This window comes from Tachyglossus aculeatus, chromosome 10, assembly GCF_015852505.1.
Source record: "Tachyglossus aculeatus isolate mTacAcu1 chromosome 10, mTacAcu1.pri, whole genome shotgun sequence".
Classification (NCBI taxonomy): Eukaryota; Metazoa; Chordata; class Mammalia; order Monotremata; family Tachyglossidae; genus Tachyglossus; species Tachyglossus aculeatus.
Window position 1 is genome coordinate 52,304,736 of NC_052075.1, and position 21,655 is coordinate 52,326,390.

At 47.6% G+C, this 21,655-nt stretch overlaps 1 protein-coding gene across 1 annotated transcript; it reads left to right on the forward strand.

The window, feature by feature from the left end:
* Window positions 1–1,410: 1,410 nt before the first annotated feature.
* UBE2M (ubiquitin conjugating enzyme E2 M) lies at window positions 1,411–21,607 on the forward strand. The gene is made up of 6 exons (XM_038752759.1): window positions 1,411–1,565; window positions 15,208–15,302; window positions 16,262–16,300; window positions 16,699–16,802; window positions 16,933–16,996; window positions 21,412–21,607. Exons 1-6 carry the CDS (start codon window positions 1,457–1,459, stop codon window positions 21,550–21,552), a joined length of 552 nt encoding a protein of 183 aa, XP_038608687.1. The 5' UTR covers window positions 1,411–1,456; the 3' UTR covers window positions 21,553–21,607.
* Window positions 21,608–21,655: the final 48 nt, after the last annotated feature.

Sequence of the window (21,655 nt, forward strand, 5' to 3'; positions counted from 1 at the left end):
ACTGTACTAAGCGCTTGGGAAGTACAAATTGGCAACACATAGAGACAGTCCCTACCCAACAGTGGGCGCACAGTCTAAAAGGGGGAGACAGAGAACAGAACCAAACATACCAACAAAATAAAATAAATAGGATAGAAATGTACAAGTAAAATAAATAAATAAATAAATAGAGTAATAAATATGTATAACCATATATACATATATACAGGTGCTGTGGGGAAGGGAAGGAGGTAAGATGGGGGGGATGGAGAGGGGGACGAGGGGGAGAGGAAGGAAGGGGCTCAGTCTGGGAAGGCCTCCTGGAGGAGGTGAGCTCTCAGCAGGGCCTTGAAGGGAGGAAGAGAGCTAGCTTGGCGGATGGGCAGAGGGATTGGGGGCATTCCAGGCCCGGGGGATGACGTGGGCCGGGGGTCGATGGCGGGACAGGCGAGGACGAGGTACGGGGAGGAGATTAGTGGTGGAGGAGCGGAGGGTGCGGGCTGGGCTGGAGAAGGAGAGAAGGGAGGTGAGGTAGGAGGGGGGCGAGGGGATGGACAGCCTTGAAGCCCAGGGTGAGGAGTTTCTGCCTGATGCGCAGATTGATTGGTAGCCACTGGAGATTTTTGAGGAGGGGAGTAATATGCCCAGAGCGTTTCTGGACAAAGATAATCCGGGCCAGCAGCATGAAGTATGGAAGTCTAGAAGTGGGAGACAGGGAACAAAATAAAACATATTAACAAAATAAAATAAATAGAATAAATATGTCCAAGTAAAGCAAATAGAGTAATTCATTCATTCAGTCAGTCAGTCGTATTTATTGAGCACTTACTGTGTGCAGAGCACTGGACTAAGCGCTTGGGAAGTACAAGTTGGCATGAGTGAATGGATGAGTGAATGAATGAATGGATGGATGAATGAATGATTGATTGAATGAATGAATGAATGAATGAAAGTAGTACCGTAAGGCGACCGGCCTCCTCGCTCGCGCCCCTCACAAAGATGGCGGGGGCCCCCTAGCCGCCGTCCCCGCCCTGTTCCCGAAGCCGGTCCGGAAATCCCCGAGCAGTCCCGAAAAGAGCCGAGGGCGCGCCGGAGACGGCCGAGTTGCCTTCGAGCGGAAGGCGGGCCGAGCGTGCGCACTGACGTCCCCGAACGCGGGAGGGGAGGGGGGAGCGGCGGCGGAAAGAGCCGAGCGGGCGGCGGAGAGAGCCGAGCGGGCGGCGGAAAGAGCCGAAGCCGCCGGGGCCCGTTGCCGACGGGAGCCGAGCGCGGCCGAGCGGAGGGCCGAAGCGGGGCTACGGCGGCCGGGACGGGACAGGAGGAGCCGGGCTTTAGCGGCGCGCGCAGCGCAGCCCCGGGGGCCCAGAAGGACCAGCAGAGGGGAGGAGGGCGGAGGGCAGGCCGGTGGGCGGGTGGGGCGGGCCGGGGCGCGTTACAGGGTCGGGCCCGGGGCCCCCTCGGCCCCGTCGTCGGCAGGATGATCAAGCTGTTCTCCCTGAAGCAGCAGAAGAAGGAGGAGGAGTCTGCGGGGGGCACCAAGGGCAGCACCAAGAAGGCGTCGGCCGCGCAGCTCCGCATCCAGAAAGGTGGGCCCACGCGCGGCGTCCCGGCACCCTCAATCAATCGATCGATCAATCAATCAATCAAAAGTATTTACTGTGTGCGGAGCACTGGACTGAGCGCTTGGGAAGTCCAAGTTGGCAACATAGAGAGACAATCCCTACCCCACAGCGGGCTCGCAGTCTAGAAGGGGGAGACAGGGAACCAAACCAAACATACTAACAAAATATAATACAGGTAAAAGAAATAAATAGAGTAATAAATGTGTACAAGCATACACAGAAAGAGCAGGTGCTTTGGAGTCAATCAATCAGTCGTATTTATTGAGCGCTTACTGTGTGCGGAGCACTGGACTGAGCGCTTGGGAAGCCCAAGTTGGCAACATAGAGAGACAGTCCCTACCCCACAGCGGGCTCGCAGTCTAGAAGGGGGAGACAGGGAACAGAACCAAACATACTAACAAAATATAATACAGGTAATAGAGTAATAAATGTGTACAAGCATACGTAGAAAGAGCAGGTGCTTTGGAGTCAATCAATCAGTCGTATTTATTGAGCGCTTACTGTGTGCGGGGCGCTGGACTGAGCGCTTGGGAAGTCCAAGTTGGCAACATAGAGAGACAGTCCCTACCCCACAGTGGGCTCGCAGTCTAGAAGGGGGAGACAGGGAACAAAACCAAACATACTAACAAAATATAATACAGGTAATAGAGTAGTAAATGTGTACAAGCATACATAGAAAGAGCAGGTGCTTTGGAGTCAATCAATCAGTCGTATTTATTGAGCGCTTACTGTGTGCGGAGCGCTGGACTGAGCGCTTGGGAAGTCCAAGTTGGCAACATAGAGAGACAATCCCTACCCCACAGTGGGCTCGCAGTCTAGAAGGGGGAGACAGGGAACAAAATCAATCAATCAATCGTATTTATTGAGCGCTTACTATGTGCAGAGCACTGTACTAAGCGCTTGGGAAGTACAAATTGGCATCACATAGAGACAGTCCCTACCCAACAGTGGGCTCACAGTCTAAAAGGGGGAGACAGAGAACAGAACCAAACATACCAACAAAATAAAATAAGTAGGATAGAAATGTACAAGTAAAATAAATAAATAAATAAATAGAGTAATAAATTTGTACAACCATATATACTAACAAAATATAATACAGGTAATAGAGTAATAAATGTGTACAAGCATACATAGAAAGAGCAGGTGCTTTGGAGTCAATCAATCAATCGTATTTATTGAGCGCTTACTGTGTGCGGAGCACTGGACTGAGCGCTTGGGAAGTCCAAGTTGGCAACATAGAGAGACAATCCCTACCCCACAGTGGGCTCGCAGTCTAGAAGGGGGAGACAGGGAACAAAACCAAACATACTAACAACATATAATACAGGTAAAAGAAATAAATAGAGTAATAAATGTGTACAAGCATACATAGAAAGAGCAGGTGCTTTGGAGTCAATCAATCAGTCGTATTTATTGAGCGCTTACTGTGTGCGGAGCACTGGACTGAGCGCTTGGGAAGCCCAAGTTGGCAACATACAGAGACAGTCCCTACCCCACAGTGGACTCACAGTCTATCAGTCATACACCCAGTGGAAATCAATCAATCAATCGTATTTATTGAGCGCTTACCGTGTGCGGAGCACTGCACTAAGCGCTTGGGAAGTCCAAGGTGGCGGCATAGAGAGACAGGCCCCACCCAACAGTGGGCTCACGGTCTAGAAGGGGGAGACAGAGAATCAATCAATCAATCTATTTATTGAGCGCTTACTGTGTGTGGAGCACTGCACTAAGCGCTTGGGAAGTACAAGGTGGCAGCATAGAGAGACGGTCCCCACCCAACAGCGGGCTCACAGTCTAGAAGGGGGAGACGGACAACAAGACAAAACATATTAATGAAATGAAATAAATAGAATAGATACGTACAAGTGAAATAAATGAATATGTGCAAACATACATAGAAAGAGCAGGGGCTTTGGAATCAATCAATCGTATTTGTTGAGCGCTTACTGTGCGCGGAGCACTGGACTAAGCACTTGGGAAGGACAAGGTGGCAACGGTCCCTACCCAGCAGCGGGCTCACAGTCTAGAAGGGGGAGACAGACGACAAGACAAAACATATTAACGAAATGAAATAAGTAGAATAGATATGTACAAGGTAAATAAATAGAGTAATAAATATGTACAAGCATACATAGAAAGAGCAGGGGCTTTGGAGTCGAGCAATCAATCGTATTTATTGAGCGCTTACTGTGCGCAGAGCACTGCACTAAGCGCTTGGGAAGTCCAAGGTGGCGGCATAGAGAGACGGGCCCCACCCAACAGCGGGCTCACAGTCTAGAAGGGGGAGATGGACAACAAGACAAAACATATTAATGAAATGAAATAAATAGAATAGATACGTACAAGTGAAATAAATAAATATGTGCAAACATACATAGAAAGAGCAGGGGCTTTGGAATCAATCAATCAGTCGTATTTATTGAGCGCTTCCTGTGCGCGGAGCCCTGGACTAAGCGCTTGGGAAGTTCAAGGTGGCAACGGTCCCTACCCAGCAGCGGGCTCACAGTCTAGAAGGGGGAGACAGACAACAAGACAAAACATATTAACGAAATGAAATAAATAGAATAGATATGTACAAGGTAAATAAATAGAGTAATAAATATGTACAAACATACATAGAAAGAGCAGGGGCTTTGGAGTCAATCAATCAATCGTATTTATTGAGCGCTTACTGTGCGCAGACCACTGGACGAAGCGCCTGGGAAGTCCAAGTTGGCAACATAGAGAGACGGGCCCTACCCAACGGTGGGCTCACAGTCTAGAAGGGGGAGACGGACAACAAGACAAAACATATTAATGAAATGAAATAAATAGAATAGATATGTACAAGTAAAATAAATATGTGCAAACATACATAGAAAGAGCAGGGGCTTTGGAATCAATCAATCAATCGTATTTATTGAGCGCTTACTGTGTGCGGAGCACTGGACTAAGCGATTGGGAAGTACAAAGTGGCAACATAGAGAGACGGTCCCTACCCAACAGCGGGCTCACAGTCTAGAAGGGGGAGACGGAGAGCAAAACCAAACATATTAACAAAATATAATAAATAGAATAGATAAGTACAAGTAAAATAAATAGAGTAATAAATATGTACAAACCTATATACATATAGACTGGTGCTGTGGGGAAGGGAAGGAGGTAAGATGGGGGGGATTGAGAGGGGGGCGAGGGGGATAGGAAGGAAGGGGCTCATCATCATCATCAATCGTATTTATTGAGCGCTTACTATGTGCAGAGCACTATACTAAGCGCTTGGGAAGTACAAATTGGCAACATGTAGAGACAGTCCCTACCCAACAGTGGGCTCACAGTCTAAAAGGGGGAGACAGAGAACAAAACCAAACATACTAATAAAATAAATACAATAGGTATGTACAAATAAAATAAATAAATAAATACATAGAGTGATAAATCTGTACAAACATATATACATATATACAGGTGCTGTGGGGAAGGGAAGGAGGTAAGATGGGGGGGATGGAGAGGGGGACGAGGGGGAGAGGAAGGAAGGGGCTCGGGCTGGGAAGGCCTCCTGGAGGAGGTGAGCTCTCAGTAGGGCCCAGAAGGGAGGAAGAGAGCTAGCTTGGCGGATGGGCAGAGGGAGGGAGGGAGGATCAAAAGTATTTATTGAACGCTTACTGTGTGCGGGGCACTGGACTGAGCGCTTGGGAAGTCCAAGGTGGCAACATAGAGAGACGGGCCCTACCCAACAGTGGGCTCATGGTCTAGGAGGAGGAGACATTCATTCAAATGAGACAGAGGATCAATCAATCAGTCGTATTTATTGAGCGCTTACTGTGTGCGGAGCACTGGACGAAGCACTTGGGAAGGCCAAGTTGGCAACATAGATAGACAGTCCCTACCCAACAGTGGGCTCACAGTCTAGAAGGGGGAGACAGAGAACAAAACAAAACATATTAACAAAATGAATGACTAGATATGTACAAGGTACAAACATACATAGAAAGGGGCTTTGGAGTCAGTCAATCAATCAGTCATATTTATTGAGCGCTTACTGTGTGCAGAGCACTGGACTGAGCGCTTGGGAAGTACAAGGTGGCAACATAGACAGTCCCTACCCAACAGTGGGCTCACAGTCTAGAAGGGGGAGACAGAGAACAAAACAAAACATTAACAAAATGAAATAAATAGAATAGATATGTACAAGGTACAGACATACATAGAAAGAGTAGGGGCTTTGGAATCAATCAATCAATCGTATTTATTGAGCGCTTACTGTGTGCAGAGCACTGCACTAAGCACTTGGGAAGTACAAGTTGGCCACATATAGAGATGGTCCCCACCCAACAGTGGGCTCACAGTCTGGAAGGGGGAGACAGAGAATCAATCAATCAATCAGTCGTATTTACTGAGTGCTTATTGTGTGCAGAGCACTGCACTAAGCGCTTGGGAAGTACAAGTTGGCCACATAGAGAGACAGTCCCTACCCAACAGTCTAGAAGGGGGAGACAGCGAACAAAACCAAACATATTAACAAAATAAAATAAATAGAATAGAGATGTACAAGGTACAAACATACATAGAAAGAGTAGGGGCTTTGGAGTCAATCAATCAATCGTATTTATTGAGTGCTTACTGTGTGCAGAGCACTGGACTAAGCGCTTGGGAAGTCCAAGGTGGCAACATAGAGAGACGGGCCCTACCCAACGGTGGGCTCACAGTCTAGAAGGGGGAGACAGAGAATCAATCAAGCAGTCATATTTATTGAGCGCTTACTGTGTGCGGAGCACTGGACTAAGTGCTTGGGAAGCCGAAGTTGGCAACATAGAGAGACAATCCCTACCCAACAGTGGGCTCACAGTCTAGAAGGGGGAGACAGACAACAAAACCAAACATACTAACGAAATGAAACAAATAGAATAGGTATGTACAAGTAAAAGAAATAAATAGAGTAATAAATGTGTACAAGCATACATAGAAAGAGCAGGTGCTTTGGAGTCAATCAGTCGTATTTATTGAGCGTTTACCGTGTGCGGAGCACTGGACTAAGCGCTTGGGAAGTACAAAGTGGCAACATAGAGAGACGGTCCCTACCCAACAGTGGGCTCACAGTCTAGAAGGGGGAGACAGACAACAAAACAAAACATATTAACAAAATGAAATAAATAGAGTAATAAATATGTACAAACATACATAGAAAGAGCAGGGGCTTTGGAGTCAATCAATCAATCGTATTTATTGAGCGCTTACTGTGCGCAGAGCACTGGACTAAGCACTTGGGAAGTACAAGCTGGCAACATAGAGAGACGGTCCCTACCCAACAGTGGGCTCACAGTCTAGAAGGGGGAGACAGAGAACAAAACCAAACATATTAACAAAATGAAATAAATAGAACAGATACGTACAAGTAAAATAAATAAATAAATAAATAGAGTAATAAATATGTACAAACATACATAGAAAGAACAGAGGCTTTGGAGTCAAACAATCACTTACTGTGTGCAGAGCACTGGACTAAGCGCTTGGGAAGTCCAAGTTGGCAACATCTAGAGACAGTCCCTACCCAACAGTGGGCTCACAGTCTAGAAGGGGGAGACAGACAACAAAACCAAACATATTAACAAAATGAAATAAATAGAATAGATATGTACAAGTAAAATAAATAGAGTAATAAATATGTACAAACATACATAGAAAGAACAGGGGCTTTGGAGTCAGGGGTCATGGGTTCGAATTATTGTTATTCCCCGCCCACGGCTCCCACCCATCGCACTCACTTGTTCAGTTGGGCTTTGAGAAGCCCCAGGACCACCCCAAAATTCCCTTCCTGGTCTTCGTCCTCTCCTTGGAGGAATTCCGCCATGGAAGCACAGCCCGCGACCCGCAGGAGCGGAGCTAACACCACTCGGATTCAGGGAGCGCTTACTGGACTAAGCTTACTGGACGGACAACTTGGCAACATAGGATAATAATGATGGCATTTGTTAAGCGCTTACTATGTGCCAAGCACTGTTCTAAGCACTGGGGAGGTTACAAGGTCATCAGGTGGTCCCACGGGGGGCTCAAAGTCTTCACCCCCATTTTACAGATGAGGGGTCTAATAATAATGGCATTTATTAAGCGCTTACTATGTGCCAAGCACTGTTCTAAGCGCTGGGGAGGTTACAAGGTGATCAGGTTGTCCCACGGGGGGCTCACAGTCTTCACCCCCATTTTACAGATGAGGGATCTAATAATAATGGCATTTATTAAGCGCTTACTATGTGCCAAGCACTGTTCTAAGCGCTGGGGAGGTTACAAGGTGATCAGGTTGTCCCACGGGGGGTGCTCACAGTCTTCATCCCCATTTTACAGAAGAGGGAACTGAGGCCTGGAGAAGTGAAGTGACTTGTCCAAAGTCACACAGCGGGCAAGTGGCAGAGTGGGGATTTGAACCCCTGACCTTGGACTCCAAAGCCCAGGCTCTTTCCACTGTGCCACGCTGCTTCTCTTGTGGAAGAGATGGTCTATAGAGAGAGACGGTCTATATATATATTATTATTATTATATATATATAATATAGAGACGGTCCCTACCCAACAGCGGGCTCACAGTCTAGAAGGGGGAGACAGACAACAAAACAAAACATATTAACAACATAAAATAGATAGAATAAATATGTACAAGTAAAATAAATAGAGTAATAAATACGTACATATATACATAATAAATACATACAAACATATATACATATATATAGGTGCTGTGGGGAGGGGAAGGGTTAAGCGCTTACTCTGTGCAAAGCACTGTTCTAACCGCCGGGGAGGTGACAAGGTGATCAGGTTCTTCTTCTAGCCTGTGAGCCCGCTGTTGGGTAGGGACCGTCTCTGTACGTTGCCGACTTGTCCTTCCCAAGCGCTTAGTCCAGTGCTCCGCACACAGTAAGCGCTCAATAAATACGATTGAATGAATGAATGAATCAGGTTGTCCCAGTCTTCACCCCCATTTTCCAGAGGAGGGAACTGAGGCCCACTTCATTTGTTCATTCAGTCGTATTTATTGAGCGCTTACTGTGTGCAGAGCACTGGGCTAAGCACGGTTAACTGTAATTCATTCATTCAGTCGTAGTTATTGAGCGCTTACTGCGTGCGGAGCACTGGACTAAGCGCTTGGGAAGGACAAGTTGGCAATGTAGAGAGACGGTCCTTAGCCAACAGTGGGCTCACAGGCTAGAAGGGCTCACTAATCTGGTCTAGAAGTGGAATACGAACAACCCAACGATAATAAGGGTGTTATAATAAGCCCTTACTAGGTGTCAGGCACTACTAATGACATTGGGTAAGCACTTACTGTGTGCCAAGCACTGTTCTAAGCGCTGAGGGAGATACACCAGTGCTTAGAACGGTGCTTGGCACATAGTAAGTGCTTAAAAAATGCCATTATTATTATTATTATTATCATTATTATTATTATTATACATGGGTAATAAGGCTGGCCCACATGCAGCTCAAGGTTTCCTTCCCATTTTCCAGCATTTATTAAGCGCTTACTGTGTGCCAAGCGCTGTTCTAAGCGCTGAGGGAGATACACCAGCGCTTAGAACGGTGCTTGGCACATAGTAAGCGCTTAAAAAATGCCATTATTATAATAATAATTATTATTATTACTATTATTATACATGGGTAATAAGGCTGGCCCACGTACGGCTCAGGGTTTCCTTCCCGTTTTCCAGCATTTATTAAGCGCTTACTGTGTGCCAAGCACTGTTCTAAGCGCTAAGGGAGGTGCACCAGCGCTTAGAACGGTGCTTGGCACATAGTAAGCGCTTAAAAAATGCCATTATTATAATAATTATTATTATTATTACTATTATTATACATGGGTAATAAGGCTGGCCCACGTACGGCTCAAGGTTTCCTTCCCATTTTCCAGCATTTATTAAGCACTTACTGTGTGCCAAGCGCTGTTCTAAGCGCTGAGGGAGATACACCAGCGCTTAGAACGGTGCTTGGCACATAGTAAGCACTTAAAAAATGCCATTATTATTATTATACACGGGTAATAAGCCTGGCCCACATGTGGCTCAGGGTTTCCTTCCCGTTTTCCAGCATTTATTAAGCGCTTACTGTGTGCCAAGCACTGTTCTAAGTGCTGAGGGAGACACACCAGCGCTTAGAACGGTGCTTGGCACATAGTAAGTGCTTAAAAAATGCCATTATTATTATTTATACACAGGTAATAAGGCTGGCCCACATGCGGCTCAGGGTTTCCTTCCCGTTTTCCAGCATTTATTAAGCGCTTACTGTGTGCCAAGCACTGTTCTAAGCGCTGAGGGAGATACACCAGTGCTTAGAACGGTGCTTGGCACATAGTAAGCGCTTAAAAAATGCCATTATTATTATTATTATACACGGGTAATAAGGCTGGCCCACGTGCAGCTCAGGGTTTCCTTCCCGTTTTCCAGCATTTATTAAGCGCTTACTGTGTGCCAAGCACTGTTCTAAGCGCTGAGGGAGATACACCAGCGCTTAGAACGGTGCTTGGCACATAGTAAGCGCTTAAAAAATGCCATTATTATTATTATACACGGGTAATAAGGCTGGCCCACATGCGGCTCAGGGTTTCCTTCCCGTTTTCTAGCATTTATTAAGCACTTACTATGTGCAAAGCACTGTTCTAAGCACTGAGATACACCAGCGCTTAGAACGGTGCTTGGCACATAGTAAGTGCTTAAAAAATGCCATTATTATTATTATGCATCATCATCAATCGTATTTATTGAGCGCTTACTATGTGCAGAGCACTGTACTAAGCGCTTGGGAAGTACAAATTGGCAACATATAGAGACAGTCCCTACCCAACAGTGGGCTCACAGTCTAAAAGTGCTTAAAAAAATGCCATTATTATTATTATTATTATCATGCATGGGTAATAAGGCTGGCCCACGTGCGGCTCAGGGTTTCCTTCCCGTTTTCCAGCATTTATTAAGCACTTACTATGTGCAAAGCACTGTTCTAAGCGCTGGGGAGGTTATACAGCGATCAGGTTGTCCCACGGGGGGCCTCAGAGTCTTAATCCCCATTTTACAGATGAGGTAACTGAGGCCCAGAGAAGTGCCGTGGCCGGCCCAAGGTCACCCAGCAGACAAGTGGCGGAGGCGGGATCGGAACCCAGGGCCTCCGACTGTCCAGGCCCGGGCTGTGCCCACTGAGTCACAGTGCTTCACAATGCTTCTCGATATATGTTTGTACATATTTATTACTCTATTTATTTTACTTGTACCTATCTATTCTATTTATTTTATTTTGTTAGTATGTTTGGTTTTGTTCTCCGTCTCCCCCTTTTAGACTGTGAACCCACTGTTGGGTAGGGACTGTCTCTAGATGTTGCCAACTTGGACTTCCCAAGCGCTTAGTACAGTGCTCTGCACACAGTAAGCGCTCAATAAATACGATTGATGATGATGATGATGATGCGGGAGGTGGGGCTGGGGTCTCTGCGGGGGGCCGGAGGAGAGGAGAAGGGGGCTTTCCCTTCAGGACAACAGGGAGGGGCACAGAACATGCAACGGTTGGAGGAGCAGCGAGGCCTAGTGGATAGAGCACGGATCCGGGTGTCAGAAGGTCATGGGTTCTAATCCTGGCCCTGCCACTTAATAATAATAATAATAATAATGGCATTTGTTAAGCACTTACTACGCGCAGAGCACTGTTCTAAGCGCTGGGGGGGATACAAGGTGATCAGGTTGTCCCACGTAGGGCTCACAGTCTTCATCCCCATTTTACAGATGAGGGAACCGAGGCTCGGAGAAGTGAAGTGACTTGCCCAAGCCACACAGCAGACATGTGGCGGAGTCGGGATTCGAACCCATGACCTCTGACTCCCAAGCCTGGGCTCTTCCCACTGAGCCACGCTGCTTCACTTGTCAGCTGGGTGACCTTGGGCGAGTCACTTCACTTCTCTGGGCCTCCGTGACCTCATCTGGAAAATGGGGATAAGACTGGGAGCCCCACGTGGGCCAACCTGATCACTGTATAACCTCCCCAGCGCCTAGAACAGTGCTTTGCACATAGTAAGAGCTTAATGATTGTTATCATTATTATTATTATTATTATTATTATTATTATTATTCTCTGGGCCTCCGTGACCTCATCTGGAAAATGGGGATAAGACTGTGAGCCCCATGTGGGCCAACCTGATCACTATATAACCTCCCCAGCGCCTAGAACAGTGCTTTGCACATAGTAAGAGCTTAATAAATGTTATCATTATTATTATTATTATTATTATTATTCTCTGGGCCTCCGTGACCTCATCTGGAAAATGGGGATAAGACTGTGAGCCCCACGTGGGACAACCTGATCACTATATAACCTCCCCAGCGCCTAGAACAGTGCTTTGCACATAGTAAGAGCTTAATAAATGTTATCATTATTATTATTGTTATTCTCTGGGCCTCCGTGACCTCATCTGGAAAATGGGGATAAGACTGTGAGCCCCATGTGGGCCAACCTGGTCACTATATAACCTCCCCAGTGCCTAGAACAGTGCTTTGCACATAGAGCTTAATAAATGTTATCATTGTTATTATTATTATTATTCTCTGGGCCTCTGTGACCTCATCTGGAAAATGGGGATAAGACTGTGGGCCAACCTGATCACTATATAACCTCCCCAGCGCTTAGAACAGTGCTTTGCACATAGTAAGAGCTTAAGAAATGTTGTCATTATTATTATTGTTATTCTCTGGGCCTCCGTGACCTCATCTGGAAAATGGGGATAAGACTGGGAGCCCCCCGTGGGCCAACCTGATCACTTATAACCTCCCCAGCGCTTAGAACAGTGCTTTGCACATAGCAAGAGCTTAATAAATGTTATCATTATTATTATTATTATTCTCTGGGCCTCCGTGACCTCATCTGGAAAATGGGGATAAGACTGGGAGCCCCATGTGGGCCAACCTGATCACTATATAACCTCCCCAGCGCTTAGAACAGTGCTTTGCACATAGTAAGAGCTTAATAAATGTTATCATTATTATTATTGTTATTCTCTGGGCCTCCGTGACCTCATCTGGAAAATGGGGATAAGACTGTGGGCCAACCTGATCACTATATAACCTCCCCAGCGCTTAGAACAGTGCTTTGCACATAGTAAGAGCTTAATAAATGTTATCATTATTATTATTCTCTGGGCCTCCATGACCTCATCTGGAAAATGGGGATTAAGACTGGGAGCCCCACCTGGGCCAACCTGATCACTGTATAACCTCCCCAGCGCTTAGAACAGTGCTTTGCACATAGTAAGAGCTTGATAAATGTTATCATTATTATTATTATTATTATTATTATTCTCTGGGCCTCCGTGACCTCATCTGTAAAATGGGGATGGAGACTGGGAGCCCCATGTGGGACAGGGACGGTGTCCAGCCCGATTATCTTGTATCTACCAGAGCGCTTAAAACGGTCCCTGGCACATAGTAAGCGCTTAACAAGTACCATAATTATTGGTATTAGGGGGTGGACACGGAAAAGAGAAGGGAATTAGAAGTGAGGGAAGTTTGAGGGACTAGAAGTTAATAGTTGTTCGGAAATCTCCCTGTTCCCCATCCTTTGGATTTCCGCACAAAGCAGAAGCAGAAGCAGCGTGGCTCAGTGGAAAGAGCCCGGGCTTTGGAGTCAGAGGCCATGGGTTCAAATCCCGGCTCCGCCAACTGTCAGCTGTGTGACTTTGGGCAAGTCGCGTCACTTCTCTGTGCCTCAGTTACCTCATCTGTAAAACGGGGGTTAAGACTGTGAGCCCCCCGTGGGACAACCTGATTCATTCATTCAATCGTATTTATTGAGCGCTCACTGTGTGCAGGGCACTGTACTAAGCGCTTGGGAAGTACAAGTCGGCAACATATCGAGACAGTCCGTACCCAACAGCGGGCTCACAGTCTAGAAGGGGGAGAAAGACAACAAAACATATTAACAATATAAAATAAATAGAATAAATATGTACAAATAAAATAAATAGAGTAATAAATACGTACAAACATATATACAGGTGCCGTGGGGAGGGGAAGGAGGTAAGGCAGGGGGGAGGGGGAGGGAGAGGAAGGAGTTTATCGTCATTCCCCTGATCAATCAATCAGTCAGTCGTATTTATTGAGCGCTTACTGTGTGCAGAGCACTGGACTAAGCGCTTGGGAAGTACAAGTCGGCAACATATCGAGACAGTCCCTACCCAACAGCGGGCTCACAGTCTAGAAGGGAGAGACAGACAACAAAACAAAACATATTAACAAAATAAAATAAATAGAATAAATATGTACAAATAAAATAAATAAATAGAGTAATAAATACGTACAAACATATATACATATATACAGGTGCTGTGGGGAGGGGAAGGAGGTAAGGCAGGGGGGAGGGGGAGGGAGAGGAAGGAGTTTATCGTCATTCCCCTGATCAATCAATCAATCAATCGTATTTATTGAGCGCGTACTGTGTGCAGAGCATTGTACTAAGCACTTGGGAAGTACAAGTCGGCAACATACAGAGACAGTCCCTACCGAACAGTGGGCTCACCGTCTAGAAGGGGAAGACAGAGAAGAAAACAAAACATATTAACAAAATAAAATAAATAGACTACGTACAAATAAAATAGAGTAATAAATCCATACAAACATATATACAGGTGCTGTGGGGAAGGGAAGAAGGCAAGGCAGGGGGGATGGGGAGGGGGAGGAAGGAGTTTATTGTCATTCCCCTGATCAATCAATCAATCAGTTGTATTTATTGAGTGCTTACTGTGTGCAGAGCACTGGACTAAGCGCTTGGGAAGTCCAAGTTGGCAACATATAGAGACGGTCCCTACCCAACAGCGGGCTCACAGTCTAGAAGGGGGAGACAGAGAACAAAACCAAACATATTAACAAAATAAAATAAATAGACTACGTACAAATAAAATAAAGTAATAAATCCGTACAAACATATAAACAGGTGCTGTGGGGAAGGGAAGGAGGCAAGGTGGGGGTGGATGGAGAGGGAGAGGAAGGAGGGGGCTCAGTTGGGGAAGGCCCTGATCACCTTGTAACCTCCCCAACGCTTGGCACATAGTAAGCGCTTAATAAATGCCATCGTTATTATTATTATTATTATTATTATTATTATTATTATTATTCTGCCCATCCCAACTCCTTCCCCTGCCAACGCTGAGGTAGCCCACTCTGAACTGAGCAGAGTGGTGGCCCTCGGGGAGGCGGTGGCCAGGGCCTTCCCAGTCTGAGCCCCCTCCTTCCTCTCCCCATCCCCCTCATCTTACCTCCTTCCCTTCCCCACAGCACGTGTATATATGGATATATGTTTGTACGTATTTATTTACTTATTTTACTTGTACATATTTATTCTATTTATTCTATTTTGTTAATATGTTTTGTTTTGTTGTCTGTCTCCCCCTTCTAGACTGTGAGCCCGCCGTTGGGTAGGGACAGTCTCTATACGTTGCCAACTTGGACTTCCCAAGCGCTTAGTCCAGTGCTCTGCACACAGTAAGCGCTCAATAAATACAATTGAGTGAATTGAATGAATGACAGAGCCGGGCGGGCCAAGCAGGAGGCTTGGGGGACTCCCCCTCCGAAGAGCTGACCTCCCTCTCCCCCCGACCCTTTCCCCCACAGACATCAACGAACTGAACCTGCCCAAGACCTGTGAGATCGACTTCTCTGACCAAGACGACTTGCTCAACTTTAAACTGGTCATCTGTCCCGATGAGGTGAGGATGGAGAGACCGGTCCCGGGGTTATTCAATCAATCAATCCATCAATCAATCATATTTATTGAGCGCTTACTGTGTGCAGAGCACTGTATTCATTCATTCATTCATTCAATCACATTTATCGAGCGCTTACTGTGCAGAGCACTGCATTCATTCAATCGCATTTATCGAGCGCTTACTGTGTGCAGAGCACTGTATTCATTCATTCATTCACTGTCGCATTTATCGAGCGCTTACTATGTGCAGAGCGCTGGACTAAGCGCTCAGCAGGGATGGGGAGGTCGGGAGAGGCCGAAGGGTGGGGGGCTGGAGTGAGGAGCGGGTCAGGAGAAGAAGGGACCTGAGGGGGATCCAGTCAGCCCCCGCGGGTGGGGACAGAAGGGGTTGAGGGTTTTGGCCTTTGGGGAAAGGTGGAGGAGATCAATCAATCAATCAATCGTATTTATTGAGTGCTTACTGTGTGCAGAGCGCTGGACTAAGCACTTGGGAACTACAAGTTGGCAACATAGCGAGACGGTCCCTACCCAACAGCGGGCTCACAGTCTAGGAGGGGGAGACAGAGAACAAAATCAAACATATTGACAAAATAAAATAAATAGAATAGATATGTACAAGCAAAATAAATAAATAAATAGAGTAATAAATGCGTGCAAACATATATACAGGTGCTGTGGGGAAGGGAAGGAGGTAATCGGAAAGTTGGGGTTACGCTCTCTGGCCGTCTCCCAGTGACCCTCTCTGAGGACAGCGCTTAGAGCAGTGCTTGGCACATAGTAAGCGCTCAACAAATACCAACATTATTATTATTATTATTATTCTCTCTGCCCAGAGGAAACATGGGGAAGGGGATCGGGGAGCCCCTGCCACCAAAGCTCACAGGGCGGTGGGGGGGCAGTGAGGCCCAGCACTGACCCCTCTTCTCCTCCCCCCCGCCCCGTCCCTTCCCACCCATCCAGGGCTTCTACAAAGGCGGCAAGTTTGTGTTCAGTTTTAAGGTGAGTCTCACAGGAGCTTGGCCTGTTCCCTGCCACCTCCCCTGCTGCCGAGGGGCGGGAAGGGAGGGGACGGCAAGCGGGGTGAAGGCCTTGGGCGGCCGGGGGAACAGGTTGGAGTTGTCCTGGTGACTCAGGGAGGTGGAGACCGGGGGTCAGGAGCTCTGCCCTCCTTCCCCTTTCACGCCGTAGGATCCCAGCCCGGACCCCGGTTTCCTTTCTGCCTCGCCCACCGTATCCTCCCGGCCCTGGAGCCCCCCAGCCCCTTTCCTCTTCCTTCCCCGGGCTTCCGCTTCCCGGGCCGGGACCCCGATCCCGCTCCGGGCGCCGGGTGCGGCCGGAAGTAGCGGCTCAATCTGTGTGTTTCTCTGGCTCTCTCCCCCACCCCGGTGGCTCCCCAGGTCGGGCAGGGTTACCCCCACGACCCCCCAAAGGTGAAATGTGAAACCATGGTGTATCACCCCAACATCGACCTGGAGGGCAATGTGTGCCTCAACATCCTCAGGTGAGGCGGCCTCCCCGGATCTGACTTCTCCCCTGCATCTCCTCCCCCACCCCTCTTTCCTCCCCGTCCTCCCCTTGCTCCCCTCGCACCTGTTCCTTCCTGCCCTGACTCCCCTCTTCTCCTTTCCCAGAGAGGACTGGAAGCCGGTCCTGACGATAAACTCAATAATTTATGGACTGCAGTATCTCTTCTTGGTGAGTAGGGGGCTGGGATGGACATCGGCGAAGCAGCTGGCCCAATAATAATAATTATTATCAATCAATCATCATCATCATCATCATCAATCGTATTTATTGAGCGCTTACTATGTGCAGAGCACTGGACTAAATTGAGCGCTTACTATGTGCAGAGCACTGTACTAAGCGCTTGGGAAGTACAAATTGGCAACATATAGAGACAGTCCCAACCCAACAGTGGGCTCACAGTCTAAAAGGGGGAGACAGAGAACAAAACCAAACATACTAACAAAATAAAATAAATAGAATAGATATGTACAAGATAAATAGAGTAATAAATATGTACAAACATATATACATATATACAGGTGCTGTGGGGAAGGGAAGGAGGTAAGATGGGGGGGAAGGAGAGGGGGAGAGGAAGGAAGGGGCTGAGTGTGGGAAGGCCTCCTGGAGGAGGTGAGCTCTCAGCAGGGCCTTGAAGGGAGGAAGAGAGCTAGCTTGGCGGATGGGCAATCAGTCAATTGTATTTATTGAGCACTTACTGTGTGCAGAGCACTGGACTAAGCGCTTGGGAAGTCCAAGTTGGCAACATATCATCATCATCAATTGTATTTATTGAGCGCTTACTGTGTGCAGAGCACTGGACTAAGCGCTTGGGAAGTACAAGTCGGCAACATCTAGAGACGGTCCCTACCCAACAGTGGGCTCACAGTCTAGAAGGGGGAGACAGAGACCAAAATCAAACATATTAACAAAATAAAATAAATAGAAGTGGAGAGAAACAGAGAGGGGGCAGAGAGACAGAGAAAGAGAGGAAGAAATAGAGAAATGGAGAGAGAGAGAGAAACAGAGAGGGGGCAGAGAGAGAGAGAAAGAGAGGAAGAAATAGAGAATTATCATTATTATGGTACCCGTTAAGCGCTTACCGTGTGCCAAGCACTGTAGATACAAGTTAATCAAGCTGGGCACCGTCCCTGTCCCGCATGGGGCTCACGCTCTTAATCCCCATTTTACAGACGAGATGACCGAGGCCCAGTGAAGTGACTTTCATTCAGTCGTATTTATTGAGCGCTTACTGCGTGCATAGAACTGGACTAAGCGCTTGGGAAGTCCAAGTCGGCAACATATAGAGACGGTCCCTACCCAACAGTGGGCTCACAGTCTAGAAGGGGGAGACAGAGAACAAAACCAAACATATTAACAAAATAAAATAAATTGAAGTGGAGAGAAACAGAGAGGGGGCAGAGAGACAGAGAAAGGAAGAAATAGAGAAATGGAGAGAGAGAGAGAGAAACAGAGAGGGGGCAGAGAGAGAGAGAAAGAGAGGAAGAAATAGAGAATTATCATTATTATGGTACCCGTTAAGCGCTTACCGTGTGCCAAGCACTGTAGATACAAGTTAATCAAGTTGGGCACCGTCCCTGTCCCGCGTGGGGCTCACGCTCTTAATCCCCATTTTACAGACAAGGTGACTGAGGCCCAGTGAAGTGACTTTCATTCAGTCGTATTTATTGAGCGCTTACTGCGTGCAGAGAACTGGGCTTAAGCGCTTGGGAAGTCCAAGTCGGCAACATATAGAGACGGTCCCTACCCAACAGTGGGCTCACAGTCTAGAAGGGGGAGACAGAGAACAAAACCAAACATACTAACAAAATAAAATAAGTAGAAGTGGAGAGAAACAGAGAGGGGGCAGAGAGACAGAGAGACAGAGAAAGAGAGGAAGAAATAGAGAAATGGAGAGAGAGAGAGAGGAAGAAATAGAGAATTATCATTATTATGGTACCCGTTAAGCGCTTACCGTGTGCCAAGCACTGTAGATACAAGTTAATCAAGCTGGGCACCGTCCCTGTCCCGCGTGGGGCTCACGCTCTTAATCCCCATTTTACGGACAAGGTGACCGAGGCCCAGTGAAGTGACTTTCATTCAGTCGTATTTATTGAGCGCTTACTGCGTACAGAGCACTGGACTAAGCGCTTGGGAAGTCCAAGTCGGCAACATCTAGAGACGGTCCCTACCCAACAGTGGGCTCACAGTCTAGAAGGGGGAGACAGAGAACAAAACCAAACATATTAACAAAATAAAATAAATTGAAGTGGAGAGAAACAGAGAGGGGGCAGAGAGACAGAGAAGGAGAGGAAGAAATAGAGAAATGGAGAGAGAGAGAGACACAGAGAGGGGGCAGAGAGAGCAAGAGAGGAAGAAATAGAGAATTATCATTATTATGGTACCTGTTAAGCGTTTACCGTGTGCCAAGCACTGTAGATACAAGTTAATCAAGCTGGGCACCGTCCCTGTCCCGCGTGGGGCTCACGCTCTTAATCCCCATTTTACGGACAAGGTGACTGAGGCCCAGTGAAGTGACTTTCATTGTCGTATTTATTGAGCGCTTACTGCGTGCGGAGCACTGGACTAAGCGCTTGGGAAGTCCAAGTCGGCAACGTATAGAGACGGTCCCTACCCAACAGTGGGCTCACGGTCTAGAAGGGGGAGACAGAGAACAAAACCAAACATATTAACAAAATAGAATAAATTGAAGTGGAGAGAAACAGAAAGGGGGCAGAGAAACAGAGAAAGAGAGGAAGAAATAGAGAAATGGAGAGAGAGAGAGAAACAGAGAGGGGGCAGAGAGAGAGAGAAAGAGAGGAAGAAATAGAGAATTATCATTATTATGGTACCCGTTAAGCGCTTACCGTGTGCCAAGCACTGTAGATACAAGTTAATCAAGCTGGGCACCGTCCCTGTCCCGCATGGGGCTCACGCTCTTAATCCCCATTTTACAGACGAGATGACCGAGGCCCAGTGAAGTGACTTTCATTCAGTCGTATTTATTGAGCGCTTACTGCGTGCATAGAACTGGACTAAGCGCTTGGGAAGTCCAAATCGGCAACGTATAGAGACGGTCCCTACCCAACAGTGGGCTCACAGTCTAGAAGGGGGAGACAGAGAACAAAACCAAACATATTAACAAAATAGAATAAATTGAAGTGGAGAGAAACAGAAAGGGGGCAGAGAAACAGAGAAAGAGAGGAAGAAATAGAGAAATGGAGAGAGAGAGAGAGAAACAGAGGGGGCAGAGAGAGAAACAGAGGAAGAAATAGAGAATTATCACTATTATGGTACCCGTTAAGCGCTTACCGTGTGCCAAGCACTGTAGATACAAGTTAATCAAGTTGGGCACCGTCCCTGTCCCGCGTGGGGCTTACGCTCTTAATCCCCATTTTACAGACAAGGTGACCGAGGCCCAGTGAAGTGACTTTCATTCAGTCGTATTTATTGAGCGCTTGCTGCGTGCAGAGCACTGGACTAAGCGCTTGGGAAGTCCAAGTCGGCAACATACAGAGACGGCCGCTACCCAACAACGGGCCCGAGGTCACACAGCAGAAACGTGGCGGAACCGGGATTAGAATCCAGATCTTCCTGACTCCCGGGCCTGTGCTCGGGAGTCGGAAACGCCGTTTCTCATTCATTCATTGGACTGTATTAAGCGCTTACTGTGGGCAGAGCACTGTACTAGCCTTTTGGGAGAGTACAGTACAATGATAAACAGTGACAGTCCCTGCCCAAAACGAGCCCGCAGTCTAGAGGGGAGTCTTCACCCTGGAGTGCTTAGTACAGTGCTCTGCCCACAGTAAATCGATCGTATTTATTGAGCGCTTACTGTGGGCAGAGCACTGTACTAAGCGCTTAAACAGTCGTTGAAGATCATTGAGTGTGGTCACGGCAGCCCAATCAATCAATCAATCAATCGTATTTATTGAGTGCTTGCTTACTGTGGGCAGAGCACTGTATTAAGCGCTTAAACACTTGGTGAAGATCATTGAGTCTGGTCACGGCAGCCCAATCAATCAATCAATCGATCGTATTTATTCAGCGCTTGCTTACTGTGGGCAGAGCACTGTACTAAGCACTTAAACACTCGTTGAAGATCATTGAGTGTGGTCACGCCAGCCCTATCAATCAATCAATCAATCATGTTTATTGAGCGCTTGCTTACTGTGGGCAGAGCACTATACTAAGCGCTTAAACACTCGTTGAAGATCATTGAGTGTGGTCACGCCAGCCCAATCAATCAATCAATCGTATTTATTGAGCGCTTGCTTACTGTGTGCAGAGCACTGTACTAAGCGCTTGGGAAGTCCAAGTTGGCAACATATAGAGACGGTCCCTACCCAACAGCGGGCTCACCGTCTTGAAGCCCAGGGGTCGGACCGCGGGTTTGAGGGCGGGGGGGGGGGCCTGGAAAGTTGCCCCCAAGCCGGTTTTCCGAGCCGAGCCGGACTGGCTGGATCATCATCAATCGTATTTATTGAGCGCTTACCATGTGCAGAGCACTGTACCAAGCACTGATGATGCCCGGGGGCCCCCAGAGGGACGGGCAAGGGTGGGGCCGGGCCGGGCGCGTGGTCCGACTCCAGTCCTCCGTCCCCCAGGAGCCCAACCCCGAGGACCCTTTGAACAAGGAGGCGGCCGAAGTCCTGCAGAACAACCGGCGCCTGTTCGAGCAGAACGTGCAGCGCTCCATGCGCGGCGGCTACATCGGTTCCACCTACTTCGAGCGCTGCCTCAAATAGACGCCCCCCCAGCCCCCGTCCCGTCCTCTGCTCCCTCATTCCCGTCCCGTCCCCCCCCCCCCCCCGCCTGGCCGCGAGGGGCCCCCCACCCTCTCCCCCAACT